This window comes from Colossoma macropomum, unplaced genomic scaffold (genome assembly GCF_904425465.1).
Source record: "Colossoma macropomum unplaced genomic scaffold, Colossoma_macropomum, whole genome shotgun sequence".
Lineage (NCBI taxonomy): Eukaryota > Metazoa > Chordata > Actinopteri > Characiformes > Serrasalmidae > Colossoma > Colossoma macropomum.
In genome coordinates, this window is record NW_023494793.1 from 3140316 (window position 1) to 3161123 (window position 20808).

At 39.2% G+C, this 20808-nt stretch overlaps 1 protein-coding gene across 1 annotated transcript; it reads left to right on the plus strand.

Annotated features, from left to right (window-relative positions):
- Positions 1 to 676: 676 nt before the first annotated feature.
- LOC118813089 (transmembrane protein 233) lies at positions 677 to 13356 on the plus strand. The gene is made up of 3 exons (XM_036578240.1): positions 677 to 1017; positions 10825 to 10959; positions 13322 to 13356. Exons 1-3 carry the CDS (start codon positions 826 to 828, stop codon positions 13331 to 13333), a joined length of 339 nt encoding a protein of 112 aa, XP_036434133.1. The 5' UTR covers positions 677 to 825; the 3' UTR covers positions 13334 to 13356.
- Positions 13357 to 20808: the final 7452 nt, after the last annotated feature.

The following is a 20808-nucleotide window of genomic DNA, read 5'->3' on the forward strand; positions in this document are numbered from 1 at the left end:
CAGCAGCGATATGTAGTTACTTGTTTTCTTTTATAGAATGTCAAAAAGAGGGGAAAAAACAATTTTTAAAGAATAAAAAAGACAGAGAGGTAAAGGTCACAGGACGTATGAAAGGATATATAATTGGAAATTCACGTGGATGGAATTGTATGTTGTCATTGCATGCTTTCAAATGTCTCCCCTGGAAAAATACAATAAAAAAAAAAGTTCTGTTTATCAAGACAAACTTTTTTGTTTTGTTTTGGCCAAAAAGACATAGTTTTGCTTCAAAACGTCAATTTGATTTGAAGAATAACTGCAGGCTCGACATAAACGTTAAATGTTAGTGGGTGGAGTGGCATGATTTGAGAGCAGCAACATGATGTGAGCAAGTAAACAAGCAAACTGCATAATAATCTTTTAATTAATTGAAAATAATTTTAAAAGGGCTTTTTATTTTTTGCTTTGAGGCCTAAAAGATTTTAATTATGTCAATAGACGAAACATCTGAAGGCTACTTTTCTTCAGCAAGCAAACTGGCCCCTTTTACTGTATCTCTCTCTCCCTCTCTCCCACTCTCTCTCTCTCTGAAGCAGGATAATGTTCACCCCTACACCCCTGAAAGTAATTAAGTCGTATTCCATCTCTGGCTCACTCGTCTTCTTTTCCCTCGCTTCTCACACTTCTCTCTCTCCTCTGGAATTCCTTCCGTGTCTCTTCTCTTCTCTTTTTATTTTCCTTGTCGTGCTTTGGGCCCTTTACTTTTCACATTTGGCTCTTTTTTCTTCACCTGGTCTTCTGGTCAGTTCACCCATCGTTGCATGTGTTTTCCCTCCGTTCTTCATCATGAGTCCAGGGATTCCACGGTCAGAAGAAAAGACGAGAAGATCGATTGACGGCAGTCTAGATCACAGTCTGGGACGGGGCGTCGAGGCCGAAGGACCCCCGCCACTCAGAAATTACATCTTTTTTACCATTTTCACCTGTTTCTGTCCAGCATGGCCCATCAACATCGTGGCTTTGGTCTTCTCTATGATGGTGAGTTAGAGCTTTTATCCTTTGGATCTCATCCTGATCCATCATGTGGAACTTTGCAGAGTCTGTTTCCCATCGAAACTTTGCATGAGAGTAAAAGTCCCTAAAATTGTCGCTGTTGTATCAAGAATTAATTCTGAGTTATTTCGCACCATTTCATTCCATTCCTCATGAAATTTTCACACGACGTAAAGACAAGTTGACGTTTTTAAATGCTGTATAAAAACGAAAATCGAAAAACGAAAGTTGCGATAAGGTTTCGTATGACAGTGGCCCTGTGCTGACCCGACTGAATGGAAACTTGTGGCAAAATTTTGTCCGTTTGCTCAAAGTTATTGGTGTGAAATTTGGTTTATTCAGGAATAAAGGCCTCAAATCTGAACCTGAGAGCAGATCAGCTCAGTGGGTTTCCAGTTAAAGCCCTCCAGAGTTGAAAGTTGCGGTGTTGTTTTCTTTATTTGAGTGTTTAGGTGAAGGATGTTCTCACGCTAGCTCCCTACTGAGCCCTGAAGATTGTGAAATCTGACCAAAGCCTCATGCTCATAATTCAGGCCGACTCATAAGCGTTATAAATAGACAGGCCTCAAGTATCGGCAGCCCGCAAGAAGTGTGTAAGAGTGCACACACACACCTTTACATGCCATATTCACACACTTTCTCACAGCTACTGAGACGACTGATACTTACACGACTGATAAGGTCAAGAAAGACAACTTTGCTGTTGAGTAAAAGCCAAAATGCTGATCATAAGTGCGATTTTAAGCCAGCACAGTTGAATGTCTGATACCTTTAAACCTCTCAGTCTTTATCAGAAATGTAAATGATCACCTGCTAGTCGAGTTCTGAATGCATCACCAGTCATCCAGTCTTCAAAGAAAGACAGAGTGGATAAGCTTATCTCTGAAGTGCTAAAGCTAAGATAAGCTAAGCTGGCTTTTAGTTTGCTGAACCTAAAATGCATTCGGAAGCGTGCCAGATTAAAATAATAAAAAAAACTCTCTCAAACTTGCCTAAATATCAGCGCTCCAGTGCCAGGAGTGTTGTAGTTCCTGTCAGCCAACGGATTTTCTGTTGTTCGTCTGAAACAAAGCATGAGAAGCTTTTCTTATAGTGGTTTGACTTTTCACACTTTAACCTCAAAGTTTCTCTCTGCGTTCAGAAACATGTTTCTGAGCTGCACTCATTATCTCACTTAACTTCTGCCATCAGCAGTTTGGCCAGAAATGGCATGAAAAAGTAATAAATGGATCATAAAAGTGAATCTAGTAATAATTCAAATATAATTCATAATTCTTAATTCAAATAGAGAGGCACACTGTGCCTAATTTAAGTAGCATTTTAATGCTTAAGACTCTTATTACATTTTAAAGCTTAAGACTTTTATTATTCTACAAGTAATTTTTGCCAATTCTTTTGATCCGTTTATGATGAAAATTACATACAATGTACACATATATATATATATATATATATATATATATATATATATATATATATATATATGTGTGTGTGTGTTTGTGTGTATCGCTGTTGTCGGACTAGACCAGAGTTTGTAGAGATACATTGGAGTGAGTACCTGTCTTTTTTCCTGACAATCATTTATTTTATTTTATTTTATTTATATTTTATTTATTTTTTACCCCAGGCATCTTCTCAGGCTTTAATATATCACTGTTGTCGGAAAAAAAACTTGTATCTCCAAAATGGTAACTTTACAGCAGAAGAAAAAAACATACTTTACTTTTAATGTAGGTCAATGGAACCAGACTTTTTTGGGTCAGTTCTTTTAGTCCATTCATCATGAAATTTACACACAATGTGTGTGTTTGTTTTTAAATTAATTAATTTATATGTTTATAACAGAATATTTTTAATTCCTTACATTTACATTTCTCATTACAAGTTCATTAGTGGTATAGTTGTCCTCATTATTGAACTTCAGCCAATCAGATGTGTTTTGCTGAGGGAGTGGGGTCTAAATACACTATTTGGACAAAAGTATTGGGACACCTACACATGACACCTACAGGAGCTTTTATGAATCCCATTCTAAATCCATAGGCATTGATATGGAGTTGGTCCCCCTTTGCAGCTCTAACAGCTTCCACTCTTCTGGGAAGCTTCTACAAGATTTTGGAGTGTCTGTGGGAATTTTTGCCCACTCAGTCAAGAGGGCATTTGTGAGGTCAGACACTGATGTTGGACGAGAGGGTCTGACTCACAATCTCCGTTCTAGTTCATCCCAAAGGTGTTGGATGGGGTTGAGGTCAGGACTCTGTGAGGGCCAGCCAGGTTTTTCCACACCAGACTCACCCAGCCAGGCCTTTATGGAGCTGCTTTGGGCTCTGGGACTGAATGAAAAAGCTGAATTCAAAGATTAAGAGGTGTGTCCAAATACTTTTGTCCATATAGTGTGTCTCTGTCTGGTAGAGGGCCGATATTTCTGACTGTAGTACAGCTTTTATTAAAATCAAATGTGGATAACAGTCACAAAAAGCAAGGAAACCTGTCCTGTGACCAGATGTGTCCAAACTGGGAGTGCTGACTCTCTGTCTCTGTATCTATATTGTATTGATTATGTATTTTATGTTTGGGTGTAGCATTAACCATAGCCACCCTTCTGGCCACCGCAGTTACATCAGCCATGGTCAATAAAGCAGTCAGCCTGCCCTACCCTGTGGGAACAGTTATACTTTATGACTAACGTCTTCCAATAGGACAGGTACGAGTCACTTAAGAGACTCTGAGGCAGTAATCAGTGTTTGTATTGCAGTGATTGGTGCTTTGATTAGCAAACATTTAAATAATGTTATTATTTAAATCTGGTTAATTTACAGCAAATTATAACAACATTATGTAGTCTAATGTAGCCAAGATGTGTTTAGTATCCAAAATTTGCTTCTTCAGTTTTAGCACTGGAGCTACCATGCTAACATATAATGGTTAATGGAACCTTTTAGCACCTTGCACATTAGCATGTTGCTAACTGCATCATTACAGGCTTATTAGGTAATCTGTAAAAGTCTTGATTATGTTTTTTCTAATGTTGTATGACACACTGTTCTCTATAAACATGGACTAAAGTGCTTTAGCATAGCTAAAAACAGTAGCAGCCACCTGGAAGACTGAATTCTGCATGCAGTTTTGTTCATTTCGTCTTGGCTGATTGATCATATTTATGTAAAATTGTGTAAATTAAGCTGTAAATGTTGAAATAATACTCACTCAGGCCCTGATCTCCGTTGCTTATGTGAGTTAAGCTGTCTTAAGGCAAACAAATGGTGCTAGCTCAGCACCCCTGCTGTAAGAAGTTTGATAGCCACCATGCTAAGTGCCTTTAGCATCTGGCTGGTTTCCCGATACGTTTAATCTGCAATGAGAAACTGTCAAACGCTAAAAAGTCACGAGGCTGAAGTCAGAGACGACTCATTCGCCTTCTTCTTCGATCTTCTTGTTTCACCTTAAATGGTGCAGCAGTTACATTCTGGCACATCACGCAGCATTTAAGGTGGAACGGGAAAATTCAGACAAGAAGTTGGCGAATGAGAAGCGACTTCAGCCTCGTAAAAAAGTCGAACGTTGAGACACATTTTGCTAGAAACTGTTCTACTTTTGTAGACGTTTCCTGCTGGAGATGTGAGAAAAGCAGCTATAGCTGAGCTAAAGCTTAAAGCAGAGCAAAGTAAGACTGTGTTTTTGTTTATATTATATTTTTTAGCTTTTACTAGTACATTAACACATACTGAGACGCATTTACAGCCAAGATGGTAAAATGGACATAAAATATTGTGGCTCCCAAGTTGGTTTGATTTTTGTTGCAAGGACAAAATGGCTCTTCTTAACATTTGGGTTGCGACCCCTGAGTTAATGGAAGTGATTGGAGTGATTTAGTAACATTTCTGTCTATTCCTCATAAAATCTTAACACAATGTGAAAGCTAGTTGGCATTTTTTGGATTCTATAAAAAAAGTGAACAAACAACAAAGTGGAGGTTCCGCAGCAGCAACAATATGCTGATTTCTGCTCTATTTGACTGAATGGAAATGTGGCATAATTATATTAATACTAGGAAATACTGTGAAATGACTAATACTGGGGAAAACTACTGCATCAGACTGACTTGATTGAAATGCCTGCATCATTTCCAAGTGAATAAAATAAATTTTATCAATACAGATTTTACTAAGACTAATTACTAATTACTAAGACTGAGAGAGAAATGATGTTAGTCACACGTTTAGTATTTGATGACTAATATTCAGAGATTTGCCGTTGTCAGTCAGACAGGCATATTGTGCTGTTGTGCTGGTCCGCTGTTGCTGTGCTGCAGGTCTGCGTGCGGTCGGCCTGTGTTTGGGTGTGTTTGTATGCAGGTCTGCAGTGGTTTCAGGTTGACTGTGCTGCACTGTAAGAGTGTGTGGCAGCTGCTCCGCTCAAATCACACCAGCCCACTCGATGCCCTCTCACACACTCTTGCCACACACACACACACACACACACGCTCTGAATCATCCAGATCACGCTGGGGACAGAACACGGGGGGTGGGGGGGGGTAATGTATGACACGTGTGGGCGTTTATACTGAAGCAGCAGGAAAAAAGTCCCACCCAGCTTCACTATTTACTCACCTGTTTACTGATTCTGACAGGAAAGGATTTGTAATAATACTAAATCTTTTTTAACAGGTCATTTAACTCCTGCTTTCACACTGATACATTACATTTAATCAGCAGAACACCTGATTTAACGTAATGAGGCATTGATTAAACCAGGTATTGTATGAAAACTACCAATAACATATACAGAGGTGCTTGAAAGTTTGTGAACCATTTAGAATTTTCTATATTTCTGCATTAATATGACCTAAAACCTCATCGGAGAATCAAATCAAACAAATGAGACAAAAATAATATGTAATATTGGATCATTTTCCCCAATAAATAAATGACCAAGTCTAATATTTTTGTCTCGTTTGTTTAATTTGGTTCTCCAATGAAGTTTTAGGTCAAATTTATGCAGAAATATAGAAAATTCTAAAGGGTTTACAAACCTTTTTTTACATACTTTGCAATTTTTGTATTTTTATTTGCAACACACAAAATAAATAGTCAGTAATCAATTATGTCAAGCTGTGATGAGGCTCTGTTTAAAGTTCAGTTAATAGCACTAAATGTTGACTAAATCAAAGCTGATCATTTCTGTACAGCAGATCAATTAATTAAAGAAACAGAAGAAATTAAAGGAAAGGCCAAATAATAAGAGCCTAAAAACACCCACAGTGATGCCATACAGCACAGCTGACACACATTCAGGTCTTTACTAAATAAGATTTGAACTGTTGGAGAAAGACTCATCTCTGCTACTAATAATGTACGTTTTGTTTGGAGCTCTTGCGGTTTGTGAACATTTCAGCCAAAAGGGGTGCCAGTGCAGCTTGCCCCATAAAGCAGGCTGGGGGGGGCAGGTTGTAATATGAACTAAAACGTCTGGAAAATCAGTGCAAAACACAAATAATTACAATGTAATTCTGTGTTGTTTGAACCAAATGAGTTTATGGTGTATAATTGGTTTTAAATTGCTTGGGAATCTTAATTTCCTAAAATTGGCAGCTCACATTATATAAAATCATAAAAATATGAACATAAATTGTCAAACATTTACAAATTTATTTATGACCACATAGTAGGACAGCAAATATCAGCATGATAAAACATAACATCTGTAGCTTCTTTTGTAGAATCTATGAATCCGCTTATTGTTTACTTTGACACTGCAAAAAATAGTATCTTGTCAAGTGAAATGATCTTAAATCTAGTCAAAATATCTGATGTTCTGTGAGGTTGTGCACTTATTATAAGATAATTTACCTCATTTCCAGAAATGTTGTACTTGTTTTAGGTAATTTTATTAAGTAAAACTATTTCACTGTACTGGCAGATAATTTTGCTGCTTTTAAGCTCATTTCTTACAACAAACTAAACTATGTGCCTCTATAGTGAGATCATTTTACTAACTAAAATTACTTAAAACAAGTAAAAAATGTCTGGAAATGAGGTAAATAATCTTATATTAAGCTCACAACAATCTCAACAGGAGAAATATTATATTTTTGCCTAGATTTAAAATCATTTTGCTTGACAAGATACCATTTTTTCCAGAGGAGGGTTTTTGTTGCTTATCTGCTTATAAATGATGCTCTATAACTGACAATAAGAGGGAGATTAAAATCATATAGGGGACACATAATTCTGTTACTTTACTCACAACTCAGTAATCAAGTACTTCTGTAATAATAACGACAAAGATCTTAGTGCTTTACAGTCAGGTGATAAGGCTTAACATATAAATCATATAAGATTAAAATCATATAAGACAATAAACACCGATCAGATTAAAGATAAAGGCCAAAGAGCTGTAGAGTTTTACTGAAGCTCTGAGTTAAAGAGCTGCGTTTTCAGATGTTTATTAAAAGTGAGCTCTGAGCTCGACTGTCTAATAAAAGCTGAATTGAGCTCCACAGTTTAGAAGCAGAATAACTGAAAGAGTCTCTCCACGTTTTCTGTGTTTTACTGAAGGTGTTCAGAAGGTCAGAATCTGCAGATCTAAGATCATGAAACAGACAGATGGTCAGGAGCGTTAAGGTCATTTAGAGGTTTAAAAAACAGCAGCAGAGCTTTAAACTCTCTCTAAAAGATCCAGGCGGTCAGTGCAGCGTGTAAACGGGGTGATGTGGGCTCTCTGTGTTGGTGCTGTGAGGATCCGTGCTACTGCGTTCTGTATGGGTTCTAGAAGATGGGCTGTTTTCTCCAGTAAGAAGATCATTACAGTGATCAACTCTGCTTTATACAACAGTTAGTTTCGGCCCACGAGCTGATTGGTTGAGAAGCGTTCTAACCGTGCTGTTGTTTCTCCGTAACATCAAGTTTTTTTCACGAACACTGTATCACTCCACTGAGGCGCCGTTGCTAAGCAACGATTTTGACAGCTGTAGGAGACGCTCAAGACATTTGAATATTTTTACTTCCTACTTTGCCACAAACAGAAAACGGAAACTTTTAATACTGATCTGGCAAAAACTGACAAAACTGAGCTAAACTTGATATTGCGGCAGTTTTATGGCTCAGTCTGATTTGGTCAGACTCTGAAGATCAGACTACACGTTTGGTGAATGGTATTGGGTTCATTTCTGGCTGATTCCAGGTTGTTTAGCTGTTCTTCTGTCACAGCTGCCGACTGAAAAGCTGCTCAGTGGTGATGACAGTTTGGGAATTTAGTGTAAGGAGCTGGAGAACGAACTGCCGGCCGTGCAGCGAGTGGGCGGAGCTCGTTACTCTGACGTAGCAACAAGCTGCTCGTTAAGGAACTATAATTTGGTGAAGGAACTGCGAACATTAAAACATATTAAACGCCGCGTTCACGGCCCAGTTTATTAATTAATTACTTTATTTATTTAACTGTTGTATTAAAGCAATAGAACACTCGAGGAGTGTGTTATCGCCAGTAACATCACGGCTGGGATGATTTACGGCGACCAAATCTGTGATGTTATTTGGCGAGAACACACTTCCTCTCGGGTTCTACTGCTTAAGTAAAAAACGCATGAACGAGTTTCTCGTCGATCTGAGAGAGAAAAGGATGAACTTTGGTGACATTTCACATATAAAAAGCTACTTTAGCGACTATTTGGTTTGGGCTAATACACTAAAAGGTAGGCTTGTTTCCTGGACATGGATTAAGCCTAATCTTGGACTAAACTGCAATGCCAGCAGTGAATCACCACTGGAAATTCCCTTTAGTCTAGCCTCAGGCTTAATCCATGTCCAGGAAGCCAGCCCAGCACAAAGGATGTTTTGGGGAATGATGGTGAATCACCAGAAGAAATGCCTTTCAGTTTAGGCTTAGGCTTAATCTGGGTCTCGGAAACTGGACCTCATTCCTTTAGCCTGAAGCAGAGAGGTTTGGCTGTGGGTAGCGTGTGTCCCGTGTGTTTACTGCCCCACGTCACCAGACCCAGCCTGCTGCGTCCTGCAGAGCTAAAAGCAGGCCGGCATCATCACTATGTCTGTCCAGCGTCTGTGTTTTATGAGCCGCAGGAACTCATGTGATCCGCCCTCGCTGAGAGGGGCCTAGAGCTCAGACGTGAGGCGGGGGGCTCCAGGAGAACATTCTGACGCTGCTGCTTTATCTGCCATTTAATGAAGTCATACAGCACCGGTCAAAAGTCTGGACACACCTGCTCATAAGAGGGTTTTCTTACTGTTTTCCGCATTTCAGAATAAGAGTGACGACATCAAAACTATGGAATCATTCATAATTTTATTTCTTTTCGAATTTTCAGTATCCAGCTTTATGCACTCTTGGTGTTCCCTAAGGCAGCTTTCTGAGCACAGAAGAGAAAACAGAATGATCAGACCACACTAACACTATGAAAGAACATTTACAAAAATATATTTTTTGCCTTTAAAATGTAAGTTATGGAAACTAAAACTTGGAGTTTAGCTTTATGAATAAATACCTCACTCAGTGTTTTGGCAACAAAGTCAAGCTCAGTATCTCAGCAGTTAACACTAATGTTAAAGCCAGCTAATTAAAAGACCTCATTTCAGTGTTAATCCGATCATGCAAGGCTGGAAAACTAACATTATTTATGTCAGTACTGACAGAATGGATTATCCTCTCATCAGATCACTAACATCTGCTCTCAGGCTTATGGGGGTTGTGTGACCATGGAAACAGGTGCAGCGTAACCATAGAAATGGGTGTGGTGTAACCATGGAAACAGGTGAAAAGTAACTTTAGAAATGGGTGTAGCATAACCACGGAAATTGGTTTGGCATAACTATGGGAACAGGTTTAGTAAGCATGGAAATGGACGTAGTGGAATCATGGGAATGGCTGTGGCGTAACCATGGAAATGGGTGTATTTTAACCATGAAAACAGGTGTAGCACAACCATGGAAATGGATGTAGTGGAACCACGGATCTGGATGTAGTGGAATCATGGTAATGGGTGTGGTGTAACCATGGAAACGGTATAGCGTAATCATGGAAATGGGTGTAGCGTAACCATGGCAATGGATGTAGTGGAATCATGGTAATATGTGTGGTGTAACCATGGAAACAGGTATAGCGTAACCATGGAAACGGGTATAGGGTAACCATGTAAACGGTGTAGTGGAACCATGGTAATGGGAGTTGCGCAACCATGGAAACGAGTGCAGTTAGCTGATGTTATAATTCTGTTTCTCAATCAATCAGTCAACCTTTATTTAATCTCCTGGTAAATAGAGACCCTCATTTACAATGTAGCTGAGCCTATACAGAGATCAGGAATTGAGATCTCAAATAAAATATATCAAATGCTAAAGAAGTAACAATAATCATAGTAGTAAATTAAAAGAAAAAGGAATCAATAAACCATTAAAATTACAACAGTATAGTAACTTAATAAATATGATAAAATAAGAATGAATAAAAATTATAATTAATAAAATACATAAAAAATAAAAGATGTAAAACAGTAGCTTGGCAATATTTAATATATAAAAATAGAATAATAAAAATGAAACAACAACTAAAACAAACCAAAAATAACATTAAAAGTTAACTAAAATCAGTAAAACAGTTGCATGCTGAAGGTTTCTGTCTTTTGGGTGGAATACTATGTATGCATTTCCCTAAAACTTTGAAAGTGAGGAGGATAAAAAGACATTTATGCTTATGTATTTGCGCAGACTATTGAGTGGTGGTGTGTTTCTGCAGTAAATCTACGCTCTTCTAATATTTTACTGTGCCTTGTGTCTCCTTCAGTCTCAGAGCAGCTACGATAATGAGGATTACGACGGTTCTCGGCGGTTGGGGCGGAAGGCCCTGCACATGGGCATCGCCTCCTTCATCATCGGCCTGCTCATCATCATGATCTTCTGCATCGTGCACTTCACTACGGTACACACACAGCACTGTAGTGTATTTATGGGGGTTTCCGTGTATTACTGTGGTTTTGTTCCACCTACACCTAAACCTCAGTTGATCTTTATCGTCAATAACCAAAAGGAAATGATTTTTCTTATTCAAATGAAGTGACTACAGTTTCCTCTTATTGTGGAGACATTAAACACACATTAGCCTGTATTGGTGTGTGTGTGTGTGTGTGTGTGTGTATGATGTTTTCATGGTATTCTGGGTTCCTGGGCTCCTCATAACCTAACCCTTGGGGGAACTCCACTGATTTTTCATAATTTCTAATTAATATTAAGATGTGAGTGGTTTGGTGTGAAACGCTCTGTTCTAGATAAACTTACCGAGTCAGAACTGTTCACTGTGGTGGTGATAGGAACCAGATGTCCACCTCTAAAAGCTCCCTCACAGAAAGTTCCTACATGAAACGGTTATGAATTCACTGCCTGATGACTGAGACACTGTTCTATGATAGTTTAGAGAACTTAAACTCCATTCATGGTGGAGGGATACATGCAGGGCGCTGTGAGGCAAAATAGTCCCCAAAGAAAACTTATTATTTCAGATTTTCCACTATTTTCCATCATCAACATTCCATATAAACTCAGAAGACTCGTGTAGGTTCACTGGTGGTTCTGGATAGTAAATAAAATGTCTATATTTGTGTTGTAGTCATGGCGACCCCTGGTTCCTGTCACCACCACTGTAAAGACATCTGAACCATTTCACACCACACCGCTCTGAATCTCTCTGTTTACATCTCAATCACTGAATTATTCAAAACTGGTGGAAGTCCCCTTTAACTTCAGCATCCAAATGTTCGGCTTTTCCCTTTTTTTCCCTTTTTAATAAAGCCTGCAGTTTTTCGTGTGTAGAGCTGAGAAATCCCCACACAAAACCTCAGTTTCACTGTAATGCTAGTTCAGTAGCTCATGTGAAAACACTTTATCTATAATCACATCTCCACAAATAGTTTAGCACTGTTTGGCATATTGTTATCTGCCAAAGACATTAGAATAGCTAAAAACAGCTCCAGCCTGAAACCTGAATTCTGTTTGTATTTTAGTCCATTTAATAGATAAGAGAAACGACATAATCAGGTCTATTAAAGATACTGAACATCTACACACAGTTTGAGGCAAACACTGAGTGTGTTTACATGCACTCAATAATCTGATAACTGCAGAAAATCAGATTTTGTCAGTAATCCGATCAACACATTTACGTGCACTTGAGTAATCAGATAATGGGGAAACTCCAGGTCTACATGAGTCAGACAGTAATCAGATTTCTGCTTTGCATCCAGCCAATAAACTCGCAGATGAAGACGTGACATAAACGTAATGTAAAACTCAAACTTTTTTAAAACTTTATTTCGTGTTTGGTTTCAGCGTCACTCCAAAAGTGTTTTGCTGCATCTCGTGACATCCACTGTCTGATCTTGCACATGCTCAGACTGAGAAATCCAAAAAAAATCAGAGTAAGAGTTCACATGCACTGAGAAATCTGATTACTGAGCTAAAATCCAGCCTCTTTATTGGATTTTGTAACCTCTTCAGCTCCTTGGGACCACCGGTGGTTCCAAAACACACTTTGTCATTTTCTTCATAGCTTTCATATTTCATAAGCTTCATTCTAAAGGTGGGGGTCATATGAGAGCTGTAACTGTCTTCTTTCCAGTCAAATAGATGGGCGATGTCATTTTAAACCCTTATAATAAAAGAAGCTGAACTACTGAAAGTCGACCCATTTTTCCACAAATCTGGGCTATAAACTATAAACAGATGGCGTCTCTTCAGTGATCTGCTCTGTAAACATTATTTTTATTAAATAATACAAAGAGCGTCTAAGATTTTCGTCTTTCAGCAGTAAATTGTAAGCATATAGTAATATGTGTGATCATAAAACACATGTTCTGTTATTTGAGGGGAGCTTTTACATAATAAAATAAAGATTTACATTTTTTTCATGCAGTTACTGAATAATTCGCCTTACGATTTGGTCACGTAAATTCAGATGGAAAAAACAAAATATACCCTGGAGAATAAGAGGTTTAATCTGATTTCTAGATTGGAGCATGGTGTTTACATGACCATTTGAATACTCAGATAACTGCAGAAATCCGATTATGATCGGATTATTGAGGGCATGTATATCCAATACTTGTTAGCTGCGTTGTCCTCATAGCTCTAGTGTTAAAACTAAAGAAACAAACTTCAGACACCAAACGTTTCCTCGTTTGTTTGTAATTGTTGTTTAAGTGCCGTGTTGTAGCGCTGCGGTGGCTAATATAAGCTAATTCCAAAGGCGCGCTTCACTAATGCTTCTCTAATCTTATGTTTTGTGTCAGAATCCAATCTGATGGTGCAGAAGAAGCCTTAAAGGGAAAATCTCATCTCCATCTCCATCTCTATGAGCTCTGGTGGACTGACAGCAGAAAGAAGGACAGCACCGTCCTCCATCATGCTAACACTACGGACACACCATGGGCTAGCACACCACAGCATCCATGGCTAATCTGCATTCTGTTTTCTCGGTTTTAAGAAGTCTTACGCTCTCATGAGTGCACGTTCTGCTACAGAGGAGCAGCCGGAGGAGCTCAGTCATCTATTTTCTATGTCTTACTGATCTCACCTTAATCGAGTTTACGTGTATTTGCTAGTTTACTAGTTCAGTAGAGGTTTAGAAGAGTATTACTCAACATGAAAACATAAAAAAATGAAATTAAGTCACACTGCCTGTCAAAAGTTCGGGGACACTTTGCATTGTTATAACCTCTTCAAAGTATTGTTTGATTTTTACTGTTATTTTTCAATAAAATGAGAACAAAATCCCTGTAAAAGTTCAGTTTATCATAAAGCAGCTCTGTGCTGAAGTTTTGTGTATATTCATCTTCAACACTCAAGCTGTGAGTGGGCGGGGCTAAACTCCCGTAGGCTGAATAGGTGAATGAATCGCTGTTGTCGGAAGAAAACCTCGTATCTCCATTTTTGATGTTTTTCAGTTTTTGACATAATTTGAAAATACCTGTTCTTAACATTATGTGTAAATTTCATGATGAATGGACTAAAAGAAATAGCCCAGAATGACTTGGAAAAAAGTCTGGTTCCATTGACTTACATTATAAGTAAAGTATGTAAAGTAAAGTAAGTAAAGTTTTTTCCTTCTCCTGTAAAGTTACCATTTCAGAGATGCAAGGTTTTCTTATATAAATGCATTGGTCCTGTTTTAAAAAATGTAAGAAAAATTAGTCAGTTTCATAAAAAAGGCCCCTTAAATCAGTTTGTGCCCCCAAACTGTAGCTGATCCTCTGCGATGGTGGTTTATGTGGAATGTGATGTGGGGCGAAAGCTGCAGGGGCACTTTAGCTTTATACCGGTACAGTAAACCCTGTTTATTCACGAGGGCAAACGTTATCTGAGACTTTTTGATAATAACACTGACTGCAAATTGTATGTATGTACAGAATTGATGGCAATATGTGTGTGTTTTGTGAATTTTTTAACAATATGTGCGAGTTACAGATGTGAATAAACTTGTATTAAATGTAAAATTGCAGATTTAGTGCTGCTATTGTGCGATTTTCACCAGTACAGTCATAAAAATATGGATAGTGTTGAAACTCAGGGGAATTTCCAATGACTAACACGTCCACAGCCTCTCTCTCTCTTTCTCTCTCCCACCCTCCCTCTCCTCCTCCTCCTCACTGTGTAATCTGCAGACTGTGTTGGATCGTGTATTCTGATATGTAATATTATAACCAGCCAGCACTAAATATAGCTGAGGTATTCTCCAGACCTGGCAGACGGAGCAGCACTGAAGATTTCAACAACTCGACACAAAACCTGCATCTGCGGCTTATATGTGATTTTAAATCATATAAAAGGCAAAGAAGAAAATATTCACTGTTTTCATTCATATTGTTCGTTTACAGTACAGTGCAAAAGTCAGACCAGTCTTCATTTATTTAATCTGCAGTCAAAACAGCCGTTAAGTACAATTTATTCATTTTTCAGCACCAGAAAAAGCAGAAAACACATTAATTGACAGAAAATCACACAGAGGCCTCAACTGCTAGCCAGTAGTCTAATATCAGCTGTGCGAGTCAGTGAGTCACTCTTTACCTTTATTCCAGCTTCCATTCTTTTCAGGAGACTCACTTTCAGTTCCTCAAAGAATCTGCAGACACACCTCCAAAGTTCAGTCTTAGAAGCTGGTTTAGCATTTTCTGCCTCATCCAAATAACCTTGATTACAAATTAGACTCATCAGTCACTCCGTAAAACCTTCACTGTTAAGAATGAACGTCAGTTCAGCTTAAAATGATAACCGATTTCACTGTTTAACTCAGTGGTGCCCAATACGTCGATCACAATCGACCAGTCGATCACAGTGCATGTTGGTAGATCGCTTCTGGTAGCAGGCAGGTCAGTGTGATTGACTGATGTGAAATGTGGTCTTATGTACTGCTTGTTACTGTAGCTACAGCACAGCCAGCCTAAAGCCCTGCTGTGAATTCGCCTCTCTTGCAATCTAGAAAGTTCCCATTTATTGGTTTCCAGTTGAAGTAAGCCATTTTTGCGTTTTCCTTTTCTAACATACACCAACTCTTTCAGAATGAGTTCGAGACCTGCACAAAGCACCTGAAAACTTGCAGAGCTGGAGGAGGACTATTTTTACAATGTCAAACTCCAAATTCTTTTGCTTGATTTGCTAAGTAGCCATTGCACCTCCAAAGAAGGGGAACGTCGGGAGGCATTTACGAAATATATACACGACGACGAATACCCAGCTAAAAGTGAACTCAGGAAGAAAAAAGTGGTCCAGACTACACAAACCGGCCGACACCAATCTGTGCAAATCATCATCATTACAACCCCATTTCCAAAACATTTGGGATGCTGCACGAAATGTAAATAAAAACAAAATGCAATAATGTGCAAATCATTTAAACCTTATGTTTCATTGAAAATAGTACAAAGACAACAGACCAAATGTTGAAACTCAGAAATTTTATAGTTTTTTTAAAAATATTTGCCCATTTTGAATTTGATGGCAACAACATGTTCCAAAAAAGTTGGGACGGGAGCAACAAAAGGCTTGTAAAGTTGTATAATGCTAAAAAAAAACACCTGGTGATTGATTGGCAACAGGTCAGTAACATGATTGGGCATAAAAGAGCATCTCAGAGAGGCGGAGTCTTTCAGAAGTAGAGATGAGGAGGGGTTCACCACTCTGTGAAAGACTGCACCATCAAATAGGGCAACAATTCAAGAATAATGTTTCTCAATGTAAAATAGCAAAGAAGGTTTGCTTTTCATCATCTACAGTACATAATATCATTAAAAGATTCAGAGAATCTGGAGAAATCTCTGTATGTAAGGGACGAGGCCAAAAAACAGTATTTACTGGCCGTGATCTTTGGGCCCTCAGGCAGCACTGCATTAAAAACAGACATGATTCTGTAGTGGAAATCACTGCATGGGCTCAGAAACACTTCTGAAAACACTGACTGTGAAAACAGTTCATTACTGCATCCACAAATACTAATTAAAACTCTAAAACACAAAGAAGAAACTGTACATAAACAGGATACAGAAACACCACCACCTTCTCTGGGCCTGAGCTCATTTAAAATGGACTGAGGGGAAGTGGAAAAGTGTCCTGTGGTCTGTCGAATCAACATCTGAAATTCTTTTTGGAAATCATGGACGCTGTGTCCTCTGGGCTAAAGACCACTCAGCTTGTTATCAGTGCACAGTTCAAAAGCCAGTATTCATGATGGTATAGGGGGGCATTAGTGCACATGGCATGGGTCACTAGCACATCAGTGAAGGCACCATTAATGCTGAACGATATAAACATGTTTTGGCAACAGATGCTGCCGTCCAGACAACGTCTTTTTCAGAGAAGGCCCTGATTATTTGAGCAAGACAATGTCAAACCACATTCTGCATGTATTACAACAACATTGCTCCGTATGACCTGCCTACAGTCCAGACCTGTCACCACTGATATGAAATCATTTTATTATGAAATAAAAAAATATGAGACCCCAAACTACTGAGCAGCTGAAATCCTTTATCAAACAAGAATGTAAAACATTTCATTTTCTAAACTACAGCAGTGTCTCCTCAGTTCCCAAACACTTACAGAGTGCTGTTAAAAGAAGAGGTGATGAAACACAGTGGTAAACAGGCCCCCGTCCCAACTTTTTTGGAACGTGTTGTTGGCATCAAATTCAAAATGGGCAAATATTTAAAAAAAAACAAAACAATAAGTTTCAACATTTGGTATGTTTTCTTTGTATTATTTTCCTTTAAAAATATGGTTTACATGATTTGCATACCATTGCATCCTATTTTTATTTACATTCTGCACAGCATCCCAACTTTTTTGGAAATGTTGTCGTAGATCTCAAGCCAAAAGGTATGGGCACCCCTAGCTTAACTCCACTTGAGGACACCAGATTTCCCCCAAATTAGACTTCTCAGGTCAGTCAGGAGTTCTCCTAACTCATTTTTTGTTGTGCATTTTGTTTGGTGAACAATACACACACACATTATCTAAGCCGCTTATCCTTCTGGGTCATGGGGGGAGCTCGAGCCTATCCCAGCAGTCAGTTGGCAGAAGGCAGGAAACACCCTGGCCCGGTCGCCAGTCCATCACAGTGTAAACAATGTAGAATGAATGTTTTCTATTTTCTCAATTTTCTGGGACTCTTGCCATCACAAAGTCCCACCAGGCAGTTTCTCCTCTTGGGCTCCCACTTACGGATGGCTGTGGCATCACTGGGGGTGAATGCTTAGTCCAACACCCCACTCGCAAGCTGCTGATGTTGCTTAGCTTTCTGTGTCCTTAAATGTTTAACATGCTGCAAAAATATTAGTTGTTTTATTTTGTAAAGTGGTAACGTGGTCTAAGAATTCATACCAGCATGAGAAGATGGTGAGTTGTGTGAAGGAAAGAGCCCCATCCAGTGGGCAAACTGGGTAAAAAGCAAATTCTATATTGATTATTTAACAAAGAATGAAAACTAACTAGAAATGAGAGTTAGGAGAGGTTTTGACTGAACTAAGAAGTCTGATTTGGGTGAACTCTGGTGTCCTCAAGTTGAGCTAACTTAAGAAAAACAGTGAAAAAGTCCATTTTAAGTTGAGCTGACCTCATTTTTTAGTGTTAGTCATCTCAGATGTCCAGTTTTGATGTTCTAGCGCAATGTTCCTCTTTCTGTCCATAGCATTGAAACACTTACTGGACACTTTGTCTTCTCACAGTGGAAGGATGAACAGTAACACCTGTGGATGTTTTCAGATCTGAAGCAGCTTGATTTTCTCCTCTCTCTCAGAGATGAAAGCTTTAAGTGCTGTTTATCTGATGGGGGCAGTTTTGGGGTCGACCAGCTCTTCCAGATGGTTGTTAGGAGACACATTTTCTCTGTAGCTTTCAGTTTCTGAACTTTGACTTCCTCCTTTCTTATGCAGGTGGATTATTTTATATCTAATCTCCCCAGAAACATCTGAAAAATGGATGGTCAATTTGACTGAAAATTAAATCATTTATTTATTATACAGTACAATGACTTTTGCACAGTACTGTGTCTATTATTATATCAGTGATAACTCACATTAAAATTAACCCCTCGTTCTTCTAAAGCAGGTCCTGTATTAGTGAGTGTGTTTGTGTATAAATGCCCACTGTTAGTGGTCAGGGCTCGTTTCCCACAGTGTAGCGTTTCCTGCAGTGATCCAGTGAAAGCAGATAGCCGTGAGAATGCCGTCAGAAACACTGCCGCCTCACGCAAACACACCTCACTCACCTCCCCGTGTGGTCACTACAGACTGTTTAACACTGTTAATCACATAATAAACCAGTAAAAAGAACAACACCAGTACGATTAGCTGAACGGCTGTGGTCTAATTCAGTCTCGTCCAGATCACTGAACTGACATAATGATATTGATCTCTGTGATAACAGATAACAGTCAGATTTACAATATCTAATATTAATTTACACTGAACAACTTCACTTAAATTCTGTTTTCTTTACATTGTTATTGTGGATGTAATAATAATAATAATAATAATAATAGTAATACATTTACATATTAACATAAAGTAATAAATATAAACACACTAATGAAAAAAAGGCATTTCTTTTATTTCTTACCCAGGTAGGGAGACTTCACACCCAGGTAGGGAAACTTCTTACCCAGGTAGGGAAACTTCTCATCCAGGTAGGGAGACTTCTTACCCAGGTAGGCAGACTTATTAACTTCTTACCCAGGTAGGGAGACTTCTTAACTTCTTAGCCAGGTAGGGAGACTTCTTACCCAGGTAGGGTGACTTCTTACCCAGGTAGGGAGACTTCTTAACTTCTTACCCAGGTAGGGAGACTTCTTAACTTCTTAGCCAGGTAGGGAGACTTCTTACCCAGGTAGGGAAACTTCTCACCCAGGTAGGGAGACTTCTTACCCAGGTAGGCAGACTTATTAACTTCTTAGCCAGGTAGGGAGACTTCTTACCCAGGTAGGGAAACTTCTCACCCACGTAGGGAGACTTCTTACCCAGGTAGGGAGACTTCTTAACTTCTTAGCCAGGTAGGGAGACTTCTCACCCAGGTAGGGTGACTTCTTACCCAGGTAGGGAGACTTCTTAACTTCTTAGCCAGGTAGGGAGACTTCTTACCCAGGTAGGGAAACTTCTCACCCAGGTAGGGAGACTTCTTACCCAGGTAGGCAGACTTATTAACTTCTTACCCAGGTAGGGAGACTTCTTACCCCAGGTAGAGAGACTTCTTACCCAGGTAGAGAGACTTCTTACCCAGGTAGGGAAACTTCTTACCCAGGTAGAGAGACTTCTTACCCAGGTAGGGTGACTTCTTACCCAGGTAGGGAGACTTCTTACCCCAGGTAGAGAGACTTCTTACCCAGGTAGGGAAACTTCTCACCCAGGTAGGGAGACTTCTTACCCAGGTAGGCAGACTTATTAACTTCTTACCCAGGTAGGGAGACTTCTTACCCCAGGTAGAGAGACTTCTTACCCAGGTAGAGAGACTTCTTACCCAGGTAGGGAAACTTCTTACCCAGGTAGGGAGACTTCTTACCCCAGGTAGAGAGACTTCTTACCCAGGTAGGGTGACTTCTTACCCAGGTAGGGTGACTTCACACCCAGGTAGAGAGACTTCTTACCCAGGTAGGGTGACTTCTTACCCAGGTAGGGAAACTTCTTACCCAGGTAGGGAAACTTCTCACCCAGGTAGGGAAACTTCTCACCCAGGTAGGGAGACTTCTTACCCAGGTAGGGTGACTTCTTACCCAGATAGGGAGACTTCTTACCCAGGTAGGGAAACTTCTTACCCAGGTAGGGAAACTTCTCACCCAGGTAGGGAGACTTCTTACCCCAGGTAGGGAAACTTCTTACCCAGGTAGGGAGACTTCTTACCCAGGTAGGGAGACTTCTTACCCCAGGTAGAGAGACTTCTTACCCAGGTAGGGTGACTTCTTACCCAGGTAGGGTGACTTCTTAGCCAGGTAGGGAGACTTCTTACCCAGGTAGGGTGACTTCTTACCCAGGTAGGGTGACTTCTTAGCCAGGTAGGGAGACTTCTTACCCAGGTCACAAATACTAACATTATATATACATATATACATACATATATATATATATATATATCTGTCCATCTATATATATATACATATTAGTATTTGTGACATCACAAAAACACATTTTAAAGCAGGCTGTTTTTCCATATCACTGCAGAGTGAACGGTACAGTGTGAAAATGTCTTAATGTTTATAAGCTGCATCAAACTCTTTATTTAAAAAAAAATGCATCAC

What these genes read in the sequence shown, in the direction of transcription:
- LOC118813089 (XM_036578240.1), top strand. Translation starts at nt 826, where the DNA reads ATGAGTCCAGGGATTCCACGGTCAGAAGAAAAGACGAGAAGATCGATT. An exon ending in CTTTGGTCTTCTCTATGATG is followed by an intron (nt 1,018 to 10,824) that starts GTGAGTTAGAGC and finishes TGTCTCCTTCAG; the next exon opens with TCTCAGAGCAGCTACGATAA.